General features: G+C 41.7%; 2 protein-coding genes across 2 annotated transcripts; both read left to right on the top strand.

The window, feature by feature from the left end:
* Positions 1 to 7,685: 7,685 nt before the first annotated feature.
* Positions 7,686 to 11,254, top strand: LOC107582360 (RING-H2 finger protein ATL58-like). Its single transcript, XM_016268156.1, has 4 exons — positions 7,686 to 7,832; positions 10,563 to 10,698; positions 10,822 to 10,913; positions 11,090 to 11,254. The coding sequence occupies exons 1-4, from the start codon at positions 7,752 to 7,754 to the stop codon at positions 11,252 to 11,254; spliced, it is 474 nt and encodes a 157-aa protein (XP_016123642.1). The 5' UTR covers positions 7,686 to 7,751.
* Positions 11,255 to 12,735: 1,481 nt separating this feature from the next.
* Positions 12,736 to 15,136, top strand: LOC107582367 (POU domain, class 4, transcription factor 1-like). Its single transcript, XM_016268165.1, has 3 exons — positions 12,736 to 13,214; positions 13,534 to 13,920; positions 14,303 to 15,136. The coding sequence occupies exons 1-3, from the start codon at positions 12,795 to 12,797 to the stop codon at positions 14,897 to 14,899; spliced, it is 1,404 nt and encodes a 467-aa protein (XP_016123651.1). The 5' UTR covers positions 12,736 to 12,794; the 3' UTR covers positions 14,900 to 15,136.
* The last annotated feature ends 609 nt before the right edge of the window (positions 15,137 to 15,745 follow it).

Below are 15,745 nucleotides of genomic sequence, written 5' to 3' on the forward strand. Positions count from 1 at the left end.
TCTTACATTCTGTGGCCTTAAATGATACACGCATTCAAATCAATCGAAAACCTTGCTACATTTTAGGAAAAGTCAATATGCAAATGCTGACCAGAAAATTCCAAATTTAACTTACAACACACCCTCCATATACGAACACAAGGCAGCTTGCCTGGGAAAAGTTTTCCATAGCAGTGCCGAAAAGTAATTATCCACAACTAGGACAAAACCATCCGGTATTAACAGACAATTCCCAGCACTAATTTCCACACAAACACCAAACTAAGGTCAAGTGGAGCGGCTGCTCTCCAGTAAAACCAGCTTGTGTGTCTTACCTCCAGTGAGGAGCTGCTATCTGAGGGGGAAGGTCAGGACCTCTCGGCGTGCAAACGGTCGCGGATCTCATTTGGCTCCAGCAGGACGGAGCGGCGCAGGCCGGCGGGAATAAATCAGGGACAGAGTAGCAGGGTAAAGAGGAGCTCCATGCAGGGGCAGAGAGGACTGTTTGAGCCGGGCCGGGTGGACGGCTTCTTTTGCCTCTCCCTGAATGAAAGCAATCCCTGAGACTGAATGGGTAATGAGATCTCGGCTCCTGAGATTTTAGCTTTCTTAATCATGTTCATAATTAATTCAAGAACATTGATAATTTCATTACATTCTTTTTGTCTTATCAATAAATGATGTGCCTGCACTTTTGGTCTTGTGTACGGGAGAGAGAGAGAGAGAGAGAGAGGGAGAGAGGGAGAGATGCTGAGAGTAATACAGTACTACAGGCAAGAGGAGATGAATACGATACAAACAGCAAAGTGGTAATTATAATCTTTGACCAGGCCACCGACAGCACAATATGAAGTCAAGTGGGCACTAATAATTAATAAGCCCTTATGCTGAGAGTGTGTTTGATTACAAGAAGCATGTTTTGCATGTCTATATACATGCTGTACAGAAGCGACTTTAAAAAGTAGTACTTTTTCATTTTGATTTCACATAAGGGAGGTTGGTGCATGTCCATTAGCTTTATTTAATCAACATCAAGATATAAGATTAAAATTTATATCAACATATAATTAGAAATGTATATTTAGTGTCTAATGGTTTTGTGATTAAGCATTTTGGATTTTTTATCTTTTTGTTTTTGCCTATTTTAAACCATCCTATAACAAAATATAGGTATAACAAAATAATTTCTTAAAAGTACAAAAGGTGTGAATACACCAACAGACTGTCATTTATTTTAAATACTGCATAATTATAAAAATATATAAAATAAAATATAAAATAAATGTAAATTCTAAAAACAATCATTCTAATAAATAAATTAATTCATAATTGAAAATATATTAAATACAACTTTATAAAATAAAATGTATAAAACTAATACATTTTAAATGCAATAATTATAATATAATTAGCAAAATGCTTTTTAAATATCTTCAGATGCAATGCAGCATGTCATATTTCATCTCAAACATTCCATTCTAATAATCTTAAAACGTCTTTTTTCCACAGGCTGTTAAACAGATGCTGTGACTAACCATTTAAAAATATATATATTTTTCATAATTTTAATATTTTTTTTGTCTAGTTCATTTTAAACCGTCCTGTGGTTTAACAAAAATCATTTTTTAAAACTACAAAAACGTAAATATTCCAACAGCCTCTTAAAAACGGCATAATTATAACAACAATAATTATAAAAAAAATGTTTTTCAATATTTTTGAAATAATTGTTTTATTTAACTTTTTCGTTGTTTTGAAATAATTGTTTTATTTCATCTGGACACTCCATTTGTAAAATCGCAAAAAGTTTTTTTACAGGCTGAATTCAACAGATCAGATCCTGGACTCCTAAAGCTGTCACCATGAATCCAATATTGCATATATATATAAAAAGAAGTGATATAAAAAGAAAGAGATTATAAGAAAGAGCTTTCAGTCTCTGCAAAAGTTAATGAGGTTCTATGCATTTTTAATGGACCATTGTGACAAATTCCACATCCAACCACCTCTGAGACTATGTTATGCACTTTCATCGACTTTTTCTAAAAATCCATGTGCTACAAATGAATGAGGATTTTATAACTCAGGTCAAACCAGTGATTATGATGTTACTGTTTTGTTTACATTTCCAAAGCACTACTTGAGCTAGTAAACGAGATTGGGGGAGAAAGCGCGAGTACAGTAATTTGATGGATGTGACTGACCCCGTTTATTGGGCAGTGAATGATCAGTCTCAGTGGGCGGGTTAATCTGATAACAAGCGTGGCAGAAATATCTCGTAAGGAACTAAACGCAATCACTCAGAGGCTGGTCAGCGCTCAGACCGGTGACTGTGATTGATACACGGACACACCATCCGTCCCTCGACAGGAACAAAACCGGCGACGTTTGCTGCACAGATTACGCTGATCTCAGCACAGTAACACAAAGGCATCAGACAAGAGCTCCTGACATGCAAAAGAAACAGGCCGTAATGCAGGTGGACATCAAATATTTGAGATGAAAATGTCTTATTTACACGCGTCCTGTGTCTACTTGAGCTAGTAAACGAGATTGGGGGAGAAAGCGCGAGTACAGTAATTTGATGGATGTGACTGACCCCGTTTATTGGGCAGTGAATGATCAGTCTCAGTGGGCGGGTTAATCTGATAACAAGCGTGGCCGAAATATCTCGTAAGGAACTAAACGCAATCACTCAGAGGCTGGTCAGCGCTCAGACCGGTGACTGTGATTGATACACGGACACACCATCCGTCCCTCGACAGGAACAAAACCGGCGACGTTTGCTGCACAGATTACGCTGATCTCAGCACAGTAACACAAAGGCATCAGACAAGAGCTCCTGACATGCAAAAGAAACAGGCCGTAATGCAGGTGGACATCAAATATTTGAGATGAAAATGTCTTATTTACACGCGTCCTGTGAGATACAGCTGCGAGGGAGCCCTAAAAAAACCGGAGGCAAAAAGTACAAAATTTATCGAGGTCATTTTGAAGTTTTTTTGCATTTTATTCAGCACACATTTTATGTGATCTATGCATGCCACTCTCATCTCTGCCGCCCTGATGTTCACGTTTACCCTTCCCAGAACAGATTGCCACAATGCATGATGGCCCTGCCCAGCTGTGCTTCAGAGGGCCAGTGGATGATAGTATTTCCATAATAATCCACCCTCGGTTCCCAGGGGCCCCTTGAGAGAGAGGGCTGGATGGAGGAAGAGGGGTGTAGCGGAGCCTCATCTGTGGCGTGGAAGGGTGGGGGCGGCACGAGCGAGTCGTGTGGCTGAAGCAGCCTGTAGGCAATGCAATAAAGTCACCGCACGCTGCTCCTCTCTGCACCGCGACGCACGGCCCACCACTAAAACTGCACCCGCGGAGGAGAATAAATTTGAGGCTAGAGAGAGGAAGGGGGTGGCGGCACAGCTAGAGAACAGACTTTCGTACTAATAATTGGGGTGGCATCCCACGCTCTCCATTAGAGGAGTGTTTATATGCATGTATTCATTTGTGTCTGGTTTTCGGCAGACTACAGTGGAATTAGGGGTCATTTGTGCAGGATATGGGTTCTTGTGTTTAATCTGTGCTTAACTGTTGGTCCATGTACGCATGTGCCAAATAGACATCTTTGGTCCAATCAGATGACTCTGAGGGCGGGACAGGCGTCTTAAGTGTAGAGCTCTATGTTTAACTGTTTTGAAGTCTATCATTTCTTCAATACTGGTGTGACCAAACGAAAGTGCAAAAACGATAGCTACGTTCCCTGTTTTCATGCGCATTCTGAAGTATCGCATCAGAAACGAGTGATGTGAATGCCAAATTTCGAATAAAAATCCCTTAATTCGCAAACACGTTTTTATGCTCGCTTGAGGTGGTTTTTGACTTGTGTGAAAAAGGGTTAATGCGAATAATGGGAAATGGAAACACATTTGCAGAGTAAATTACGCATCAAAAAAGTCATGTGACTTTGCGCTGAGGGACGGCAAAACCTGACTTAACCATCTGACCGATCTTGCTCCACAGCATCTTAAAGGGATAGTTCACCCAAAAATGAAAATTCTGTTTTTCATTAATTACAAACCCTCATGTCGTTCCAAACCCGTAAGACCTCCGTTCATCTTCGGAACACAAATTAAGATATTTTTGATGAATTCTGAGAGCTCGCTGACCCTCCCATAGATAGCAAGGATCCTTACATGATCAAGGTCATCAGTAAAATAATCCATGACATCAGGGGTTCAACCGTAATTTTACAAAGCTACGAGAATACTTTTTGTGCGCGAAAAAAAAAAAACGACTTTATTCAACAATTCGTCTTGAGGTGGTTTTTGACTTGTGTGAAAAAGGGTTAATGCGAATAATGGGAAATGGAAACACATTTGCAGAGTAAATTACGCATTAAAAAAAGTCATGTGACTTTGCGCTGAGGGACGGCAAAACCTGACTTAACCATCTGACCGATCTTGCTCCACAGCATCTTAAAGGGATAGTTCACCCAAAAATGAAAATTCTGTTTTTCATTAATTACAAACCCTCATGTCGTTCCAAACCCGTAAGACCTCCGTTCATCTTCGGAACACAAATTAAGATATTTTTGATGAATTCTGAGAGCTCGCTGACCCTCCCATAGATAGCAAGGATCCTTACATGATCAAGGTCATCAGTAAAATAATCCATGACATCAGGGGTTCAACCGTAATTTTACAAAGCTACGAGAATACTTTTTGTGCGCGAAAAAAAAAAAAAACGACTTTATTCAACAATTCGTCTCCTCCATGTCACCCTGGCGCCATTTTGGAGACTATCCACTAAACGTAAACAGCGTATGCTATTCTGTGTCAGCTGTGTCACGCATTGTTTGCGCTTTGATCTGAACGTAAACAACGTATCCGCGTGACGCAGCTTTATTTATTTATTTGTAAATTTAGAACTAAAGTTATTGCTGAATTAGTTTGTGAAAATGTCTGTACGCACAAGGATTCAAGCTGACGGCATCTGATTAAATCAACCGGATCTCATGAAAGTGCGTGTAAATAAAGTAAATTTTTGCATATCAATACCACGAGTTTTCGTTTTTATTTAGCGTACTATTTACACGCACTTTCATGAGATCGGGTTGATTTAATCAGATGCCGTGAGCTTCAATCCTTGTGCGTATGGACATTTTCACAAACTAATTCAGCAATAACTTTAGAAACAACTGAAACCACATACGCAAAGAAAAAAATAGATAGATAGATAAATAAAATGTAGAAACAACTGAAACCACATATTACTAACACTAACTAACTAACTAAATAAATAAATAACACACTCTGGGTGGCCTTATATATTTTAAGGTGATATTTTATTTTAAATGTATTTTATCATATTGTGAGAAGTTCTCCTTTGCCTACAAATATCTATTAGTGAATGAGACCCAACAGGCGATTCAGCCTATTGTTCCTGTGATTTAAGCTGGACTAAAATGTTTAACATAAAAAAAATTACAGAAGTAATCTTTATGCAAGAACACATCCAGTGTGAACATTTCCGAGGATGTTTTTACTCTTCCTTTGCAAGCTTTTAGCACAGTTTCTGACACATAATGGATAATTCCAGATGATGTGAGCTTCAATCCATGATGCAAAACGTAAAAAAACGGATGCGGCTCCGACTTTTAAAGAGCAGGGTTGGGAAAGGGCAATGAAAGGTGTCTGAGCCGTGGAGGGGGCGTCAGCTCTGGCTTGACTGTGGAGAGAGAGCCGGGGCTTAGGAAAGAACCCCGCGGACAGCAGGGGCCCCTCATCTCCATGACACACTCTCTGGCACCGCAGCGATCACGGTCAGGGGCCACGCTAATCAATACGTGAAGCCTGCAGGAGTGCGGGGGAAAATGTCTTAATGTCCTCAAGATGTGCACGACTGCAGGTTACACTCATTCTGGTTCTCAAGCCACTGGCGTGATGTTGGTGTGTGTGTGTGTGTGTGGGATCAGGTGGGCGATAGCGAGAGAAAGAGAGAGGACAGGCTAATTAATGTAAGCACTTGCCAGTGATTAAGCTTTAAACAGAAAGGTCAGCTGAGCAGCGGAGCAAGGCCTGTCCCAGCGCCTTGCTCTTAGGGCAGTCTAAACCTTTCCAGCTTAAATGGTAAAGATGCCATTTCACAATGGAGGAGCATGGGACACATGTAGGCCTGACACACGGGTCATTGGCTCGCCACCCTCCATTACCCGGCCAAGGCAAATGTGCCGATCTGTGTCATTTAAGGGATGAAAAATAAGGTCTTGGACGAGATCAATAGATCCTGCGGTCCTCAACCGGCTGTGATTAATTGACTGTCACCAATTAATGGGGGAAAGATTACAAACCATTGTCTGAAGCATATGTGGGCAAAATACAATCTTTAGAGTATCGCAAAGGTTCCAATAATATGATTTGAACTAGATTTTTACATGTTCACGTGGGATTGCAAATTAATTATTTTTTAGCAAATTTCTGAAGTAAACTGCCATGGGTTTTTCTAACAAACAGTTATGACAATAACCATCATGCATCATGTAAAACTGTACCTGGTTGCATAAATCATCAAAACAGTAGGAATCTTACATTAATTATAATATAACATAATATACACTACCTTTCAAAAACATTTAAAGGGGTCATATGATGCGATTTTAATTTTTCTTTTCTCTTTGGAGTGTTACAAGCTCTTGGTGCATAAAGAAGATCTGTAAAGTTGCAAAGACTAAAGTCTCAAATCCAAAGAGATATTAAAAAGTTATATAAAAAAAGTTATATAAAAGTTAAGAGTCAACCATGCCTACCTAAAACGGCTCGTTATAACACGCTCCCACATATCTACGTCACTATGTGGGAAGATTTGCATAACGCCGCCCAAATGTTCACGCAAAGAAAGAAGGCGTAACTTTTATTCTCGCTGTAGTACTGTTGCTGCCGCCATGTCGTGAAGGCGCTGTGTGTTTCGTTGTGAAAGCAAAACTACTTTGTTTGGCCTTCCAAAAGAGGACGATATCCGCTTCGATCCTGGGAGAGTAGACTACAATGCCGGCTGTTCTGACTCGCAGACTGTAAGTACGGTTTTTATATTTAAAGAATTTACCACTGACGATTCAAATAAACGAATAAACGTGAGTTTTGAGCAGTGAGTAGTGCTTGTTGTTTGTCATTTCTCCGATCACAAATGCAGACATGGCGCGATGCAACGTGTAAAAAGACAGTATAAGTCATTATAATCCGTAATTATGTCCCCACTGGATGCAACAAATGCCTCGTTTATAATGGGTTTTCATGTTTTTGAATCATCGCTCCGGCCCGACAGGGCATCATCACAGTATGGTGAGGGGCGTAACATTTCAGTCACACGCTTGAGGTATTCGGCCAATCACAACGCACTTGATAGCTGGCCAATCACAGCACACCTCACTTTTCAGAAGATGAGCTTTGTAAAAATCGACAGGTTTCAGAAAGGCGGGGCATAGAGGAGAAACAATAATGTACAGTATGTGGAAAATAATGTGTTTTTTTTTACCTTAAACCGCATAAACATTTCATTACACCAGATATACAAAATAATGCTCTTTTTAGCAACATCATATGACCCCTTTAAAAAATTGTACCGACCCCAAACTTTGGAACATCAGGGTTTAATATAATAAATGAGTCATCAGCAATGCAAATCAACGCATACCTCTCTCTTAACAACAGAAATGGTGAGCTTCTCATCTCGGGATGGGTGTTTTTGTAGGCTGATGTGATGAGGTCTTTCACTGGATGACTCATTTCACTGGAGATTTGGTGATGAAATGGACGTCTCTTGTTGACACAGCTCTTGTTCCACTTATGAACGATGAAGTGAGTAGCAAGAGATTTTTGTGTGTATTTCTGAGATGCTGATCTCACTGACAGGAGACAAAAGGGGAGGGAGGGGGTCTGTAAAAATAAGAAAACAAGGCAAATTTATGTTATGTAAGCGCATGCTCAGCAGTTTGGCCTTTGCTCACAAACGCACGCAAACTCTCTCTTACTACATGCAGATGTCTAATTCTGAGTTTCAGACCTACTGGCGTACAGTCAGACTACTCACAGTCTAGACAAAGTGAAGTCGCCATGCGCTGTGTTGACATGAAAGACCTGCAACAAATGACAGTAATGTAGTCGCAGCACCAATAGTCCGCTTGATGCAATCAATGTACAACATTGTTTTGCATCAGTTCAATGCTAATGAAGTTATCTCACAAGCGCTCAGCCACCGGGTCTGTCATTATGAGATAATAAAGCCATCATTTGGCAATGACCAATGAATTATGAGATCAAATAAAAATTAAGTAAAACCTATAAAGGTTTGCACTGTTGTGATAAAACTCTTGAAACAGAGGCAAGCTGCATCCACAGAACATGAGGGACAAACACAATTTTTAATGCATCAAAAAGTATTTTAAATATTAGAAAACACACATGAATTGGCTTTTTAATTGCTAATAAGACATTTGATTACTTTATACATTATGTTGCATATCTTCATCCCATTCATGACAAATGCTCTTCAGGACACATTTTGAAATGGATCTCAATCTGATCACTCAGACATCAGCCTGTGATTTAAGCTTTAAGATGCAATTCAGCCAAGTGTAAATACATTTGCATTTGACCATATACATAAAATATACCCAACACCAACAAGAACGATGCGCTGGCCCCACGCGGCCTCACTCTGGCGGGCATGGGAGTATGATGGCGCCCCCTACTCTGGTTCTAAGTAACCGTGAAAGCTGAGCTCCAGGGGCTTTTTCGAGCGACTCGAGGCCCACGAGGCCTCACTCTGGCGGGCATGGGAGTGTGATGGCGCCCCCTACTCTGGTTCTAAGTAACCGTGAAAGCTGAGCTCCAGGGGCTTTTTCGAGCGACTCGAGGCCCACGAGGCCTCACTCTGGCGGGCATGGGAGGGTGATGGCGCCCCCTACTCTGGTTCTAAGTAACCGTGAAAGCTGAGCTCCAGGGGCTTTTTCGAGCGACTCGAGGCCCACGAGGCCTCACTCTGGCGGGCATGGGAGAAAGATGGCGCCCCCTACTCTGGTTCTACGTAATGATGATGACTAACATTACATCCACTAATCTAATTATGTACTTATTATTATCTACTAGTACTGCTAATAATAATTGTAACTTTTATATATTATTATTATTATTATTGCAATAATAATGGTTACTGAAAGCATGCATTACCATTCTTATTTAACAGAAAATATGAGATTCTATTCCTGAGTATAAGTCTATCAATTACTTTTGAATTCGCTTTGACCAAAAATTCTATAAAAACAAGATTTATTACATAAGGACTGTGTTCAAATAACGTTACTTGAGAAACGCATTAATCATTTAAGTCTTCAAACAAAGCGCAGTGAGTATTCTACGGAGGACGCGTTTCGTTATAGTAGTTAAGTACTCTTCGCTTGCCGTAGTCGCGTTACTTTGTTTCTGTTGGAGGGAGTTTTGGAGCATGTTTCTCATGTGAGGACTAAATCATGGCGCAAAGTTTTCAAAACGTTACTCTTTCACTGACTTTACCGATATCCTGTCAGATTTGCCTCGGAAAGGTAACAAACTTTCAAAAAATCTTTAAATACACGACAGAAGAAAGTACACACACCGAGTCGTGCACTTCACGTTTCTTCTTTGTTTAATTATATATATATATATATATTACAGGCCTACATTTATACCTAACATAATGCACCGCTCTTTTATCCTGCATTAATGAAGATAATGTGTAAATAGGTGTAAATGATAGTGTAAATAACGTAAAGCAGCGATAGTTATGCTACAGTAGAACACACTACAGGCCTACATTTATACCTAACATAATGCACCGCTCTTTTATCCTGCATTAATGAAGATAATGTGTAAATGATAGTGTAAATAACGTAAAGCAGCGATAGTTATGCTACAGTAGAACACACTGAGGCCCGTTTTTGTTTTCTACCAAAACACAAACCAACAATAAAGAGCAGCCAGCACTCGTCTAAACGCTGTTTAATGACTGTACACTGTTGCATTTGATGTAGTTATTGAATCCCTGAAATATTCACAGAGTGATGATAAAGAGTGCCAGATAAGGTAGGAGCGTTAAAGTTGTTTAAGATTCAGTCACTGCAATCTATTTAAAACATTTGCAGACACAGTACTTGACATGTATCACCTGATCTGAATGGTGTGAGTTTAAGGTGGGCAGGGCATTTGTTTATATAGATAGGATGTGAAAATTGACATGCTATGCCATAGCACACACACACACACACACACACACACATATATATATTGATACAAAACAATACAGATTGTATCAGAGCAGCTTTACAGGGATAAACAGCAAAAATTGAATAAATATACATACACGCGTGCATCGTAATGTTGTGTTTAAAACATTTAATCAAACAAATAATTGTAATTAAATAGGCATTTGGTTATTTGTTCGCAATGATGATTTTTTCTGTCCTGTTTGTTTCTAATGATCCTCTACGATTTAATATCAACAGTCATTACTTTGCATTTACCTGTTGGTTTGTTCTGATCTACACCTCAAAGGTCCGTCAGCCGGTCATTTGTTGCAACAACCATGTGTTCTGCTCCAATTGCATCAAAGTGTGGCTGGAGAAGAGCAGTCAGTGTCCCACCTGTAGAGTGGCCATCACCCCAGAAAACCCCTGCAGAGAAATCATTGGTAATGTCAGCGGACCTCACGATCATATATTGTTGTTTTCGAAATGCAAAGCTGTAGAACTAAGTTTGATTGTGGGAGGATGAGTGTGATTAAATGTCTTCCTCTTTGTATACGTGTTCACAGGAGCCACAGCTGACTTTGAGTCCAGTGAGAGTGATTCTGTGAAGAGACGCCTCCGAAAGACTCGAGGGGAGCTGCTTTTAAGAGAATACGAGGTACTTCTAGTCTAGGGGTAGGCAAGTTCGGTCCTAGAGAGCCGCAGTCCTGCAGAGTTCAGCTCCAACCCTAATCAAACACACCTGAACAAGCTAATCAATGTCTTCAGGATTACTAAGGCTATAGGCAGGTGATTTTAGCAAGAGAGCACCAAACTGCATCTTTGACTCCGGAGACCACCCATTGTGATGCTGCTACTGCTTCTGAGGAAGAGGCTTCAGTTGTTGAGTTCAGTGACCGAGCTGGAGTTATGGTGGAAAATCCCACACAGCCCACCAAGCGCAAGTGTCCCCCAGGATTGTCCATCTCCAGTCCATCGAAACTCTCAAAACTAAAGTAGAAGCAGAAGCATCTCAAGTATTTTCCAGCATGGTCTCCATTTTGATCTAGTTCAGTGGGTTTACTTCTCAGTGACTTTTTAGGGGTTCAACGAGATTTAACAGCCTTTCTTTTCCATCAGGGCTTTTTATTACGAAATTGCTTCACTGTTTATTATTATGACAGCAGTGTGTGCTGGATGATGTTACTGTATGTTATAAAAAACGTTTCAGTATCCTTTGGGGATAAAGTGTTAACATTATGCTTTTCTCTTGAAATTAAACAGATTTTTTTCCTATGGAATTTCAATGCTTTTGTGATTGTACAGAATTATGTGGCATCTGAATAATTCTGTATTTGAACTCTGGAAACAATAAATGATATTTGTGCATAAGGTTTGAAAATATTGTCATTTTCTATTTTTCAAACATTTCTGCAAATGTTTTTGTATTTGGATGTTGTCTAAATAAAACAACACTGTTGTATGCGTATGGTTTCATTTTCAAGTAGTTTCATGATTTAGTGTTATGACAAACACTGTAATTGTCATAATTTTAATAATAGTGCATGCAAAAACATGTCTTTCTGTGTTTAATGGTGAATTATTCCTGTGTCATCACCGGAATAGTCTTTTAAAGAATGAATTAATGCTAGTGAATTAACACTTCATTAGCGCCAACTAGAAGCGTTAGGCGATTAAAAATGCATGCCTGATTAGAGTTTAGTGAAATACACACGATAGTTAAAGTTGCGTAATCAATCAAGACAATGCTACTATGACTCGCGTTAACGTGAGCGAAATTTAAATATTCAAATACAAATTCAGCTTCTGAAATTGATATAAATAAGCACAGATTATATTTTGATGTCTAGAAATTTTACAATTTACGCAATTTTGTAATGTATGCATAGCTTCTATATGAAATGTCTAAAACGATCTTCGTTATATCTTTACGAATGTTTTTATTCGTATTTCTTTCCGTTTATTTGATTTAATATAGACATGATTGCTTAATAAATCAACGCGGCGCAGCCTTATTTAAACATGAGCTAAATATAAATATCCAGGCTTGCAAATTCTTCTGAAACTGAACCAAAACCAATACGACATCAATAACATTCACAATTTATTATTATCTTTTATTCATGCAAACGATTTTTAAAATAAACTTAAATTGATTACATTATTTCCCTGTTTATCTATATTTATATATTTCCTGTTTAGATTTGAATTGATTTTATTCATTCATATAAGAACAATTATGCGGATTGTAGACATGTTAATATTATTAAAACACACACACACACACAATTATAACAGTTCTCTTAAAAGATTGTCTTGGACGTATTTTTTTTATGTAATGTGCTTTAAAACATTAAAAAAGTCATTTGGCTGAGCCCTCATTTGCATATGGAATGTTAGCGGTTCCGCTGTCACAATGTTTAACGCCGCAACATTCTAAATCGGTGGCCGCTGCGCGCATGCGCGCAGAATCCACAGGTATGGAAGGAAGCCCTCCTCACCGTCGTTAGGCCGGTTTACAGTTCGAGGAGGACATGAGATGAGAGGAGAGGAGGAGAAGAGAGTCAATCGCGCTCGTCTCGCGAGAATAGGAGAGGCTGCCGGACGAGATGTGAGGGACTCAGGTGTAAGAGCGCTCCTCATCCACACACAGCACAGCCAAACAGAGAGAGACACACACACACACACATACACACACACTGCGGGCATCTCCTCTGTACCATCAGCAGCCGAGCGCTACCGCATCCGCCTGACTGCTGTGAGACGCCAGAAGAGGCGCCGCCGGACTCTCGCTTTGCTTTTCGTGCACTTTATCTGCGCCGGACCCCGCGCAAACATGATGTCCATGAACAGCAAACAGCATCATTTCGCCATGCATCCCAGCTTACCTGAGCACAAGTACACATCTCTGCACTCGAGCTCGGAGGCGATCCGGAGAGCCTGTCTGCAGACTCCACAGGTAAACGAGCTCCAAAACTTCTGCGTTTCTCCTCTCGCGTTTTTCTCCTGCGCGCGCGAGAAGGAGCGCTGGAGGCGCATACACCGCCTTAATGTTTTTTTCATGTATTCCACAGCAATCATCTGCACGCCTGTGATCTTTTCTGAAGGCATGCTCACTGAAGGCTCAGGCTTCAGCCTTTTTGTATTCATTTTTATGACTGGAAGCCTCTTAAAAGGAGTATTCTCTGTGTTATGTGTGTTGACACTATTTCCCAGCTGACATCTCCTCTTTCTTTCTCTTTCTCTGACTTTCCCCCTCGTCTCGACGACTCTAAAAGCTCCAGAGCAACATCTTCGCCAGTCTGGATGAGACGCTCCTGGCCCGCGCAGAAGCTCTGGCGGCCGTGGACATCGCGGTGTCCCAGGGTAAGAGTCACCCGTTCAAGCCCGACGCCACGTACCACACGATGAACACCGTGCCATGCTCGTCTGGCTCCACCGTGCCACTCGCCCACCACCACCACCACCATCACCACCACCACCACCAGAATCTGGAGCCGCCAGACCTCATGGAGCACATCGGCTCGCCGTCACTCGCGCTCATGCCCAGCGCGCACGAGGGGGCCGGCGGAGGCGGCGGAGGAGGCGGCGGCGGCGGAGGCTTGATCTCCACGTCGGCCCACCCGCACTCCCACATGCACGGGCTCTCCCACCTGTCCCACCAGGCTGCTATTAACATGAACTCGCCGCTCACGCACCACGGCCTCTTACATGGCCACCACGGCGGTGTGCACCAGTGCGCGTCGGGACTCGCCAACAACGGACTGCCCTCCATTAGCGACTCGGACACTGACCCGAGGGAGCTGGAGGCGTTCGCGGAGCGCTTCAAACAGCGGCGGATCAAACTCGGGGTGACTCAGGCGGACGTGGGGGGCGCCCTGGCCAACCTGAAGATCCCAGGCGTGGGCTGCCTGAGCCAAAGTACCATTTGTCGCTTCGAGTCTCTAACTCTGTCTCACAACAACATGATCGCGCTCAAACCCATCCTCCAGCACGTCGGCCCACCCGCACTCCCACATGCACGGGCTCACCCACCTGTCTCACCAGGCTGCTATTAACATGAACTCGCCGCTCACGCACCACGGCCTCTTACATGGCCACCACGGCGGTGTGCACCAGTGCGCATCGGGACTCGCCAACAACGGACTGCCCTCCATTAGCGACTCGGACACTGACCCGAGGGAGCTGGAGGCGTTCGCGGAGCGCTTCAAACAGCGGCGGATCAAGCTCGGGGTGACTCAGGCGGACGTGGGGGGCGCGCTGGCCAACCTAAAGATCCCAGGCGTGGGCTGCTTGAGCCAAAGTACCATTTGTCGCTTCGAGTCTCTAACTCTGTCGCACAACAACATGATCGCGCTCAAACCCATCCTCCAGGCGTGGCTGGAGGAGGCCGAGGGCGCCCAGCGCGACAAAATGAGCAAACCCGACATTTACAACGGCAGCGAGAAGAAGCGCAAGCGGACCTCCATAGCGGCCCCGGAGAAGCGATCTCTGGAGGCGTATTTCGCGGTGCAGCCCCGGCCGTCGTCGGAGAAAATCGCGGCTATAGCTGAGAAATTGGAGCTCAAAAAGAACGTGGTGCGAGTATGGTTTTGCAACCAAAGACAAAAACAGAAGAGGTTGAAATTTTCCGCGGCGCACTGATGGACTATACTTCTAGGAGAAAACAAAACGAAACTGACTTTTGGGGACCAAGGATCATCGCTTTGGCTCAAATGCGCGTGTGCTCATGATTAGTACCGTTTTATTTTCACAACTCGTGTTTCTTTTCACTGTACTGGTGAATGTGAAGTATGCAAATAACAGGTAATCCAGATGAACTACTTTTCTGCGGTTCAACTCTACTTAGACACACCCAGCTTTCTGTTTTGTCCCCCTCCCCCGCCACGAATGATGGAAAATCAAAGTCGAGGCTGTCATTGAGGTGTATTGGATGAGAATCTTATTCTACAGCACAAACAGACACATGTTTCGTTCTCAGACTTATTCAGCCTATTATTTACATTTACACATCAACGAAAAATGTAAAATGTATGTATTTGTATTATAATTCAAAATGATCAACACACACCCACTGTAATCTACACCTGTTCTTTTTTTAAATAGTGCTCTGCACAAATACATTTAAAATAGCCTACATAAAGTTTTCGTTAAATACTAATAAATAAAAAAACGGCGAAACGATGGACCCAGAAAGTTTTATGCCATAATTAAACCGTAATATATAATTAACATACAATGGCGCAAAAAAATTAGCTTGTTTTGAAAGAGAAAATCGAATAAAATTTCTCCCTTTTTTCTTTCTTTCTTTCTTTCTTTCTTTCTTTCTTTCTTTCTCTTACAGTGGTTTGATTAGCTTCCTTAGCGCGCAAATCTTTGATATACAGTCATTACTCTGGAAACATGCATTATTTATACATTTGATTTCTCTTCATTTCCATGATCTGGAATTCTCATTCTAGACCGTGCATTCCGTTAGACCAGCAAAAA

The sequence above is a fragment of the Sinocyclocheilus grahami genome, unplaced genomic scaffold (assembly GCF_001515645.1).
Source record: "Sinocyclocheilus grahami isolate Dianchi unplaced genomic scaffold, SAMN03320097.WGS_v1.1 scaffold43.1, whole genome shotgun sequence".
Taxonomy (NCBI): Eukaryota; Metazoa; Chordata; class Actinopteri; order Cypriniformes; family Cyprinidae; genus Sinocyclocheilus; species Sinocyclocheilus grahami.

What these genes read in the sequence shown, in the direction of transcription:
- LOC107582360 (XM_016268156.1), top strand. Translation starts at nt 7,752, where the DNA reads ATGACTCATTTCACTGGAGATTTGGTGATGAAATGGACGTCTCTTGTT. An exon ending in CCCCTGCAGAGAAATCATTG is followed by an intron (nt 10,699 to 10,821) that starts GTAATGTCAGCG and finishes ACGTGTTCACAG; the next exon opens with GAGCCACAGCTGACTTTGAG. An exon ending in TGCTTTTAAGAGAATACGAG is followed by an intron (nt 10,914 to 11,089) that starts GTACTTCTAGTC and finishes TTGACTCCGGAG; the next exon opens with ACCACCCATTGTGATGCTGC.
- LOC107582367 (XM_016268165.1), top strand. Translation starts at nt 12,795, where the DNA reads ATGAGAGGAGAGGAGGAGAAGAGAGTCAATCGCGCTCGTCTCGCGAGA. An exon ending in CCTGTCTGCAGACTCCACAG is followed by an intron (nt 13,215 to 13,533) that starts GTAAACGAGCTC and finishes CGACTCTAAAAG; the next exon opens with CTCCAGAGCAACATCTTCGC. An exon ending in TCTCCCACCTGTCCCACCAG is followed by an intron (nt 13,921 to 14,302) that starts GCTGCTATTAAC and finishes CTGTCTCACCAG; the next exon opens with GCTGCTATTAACATGAACTC.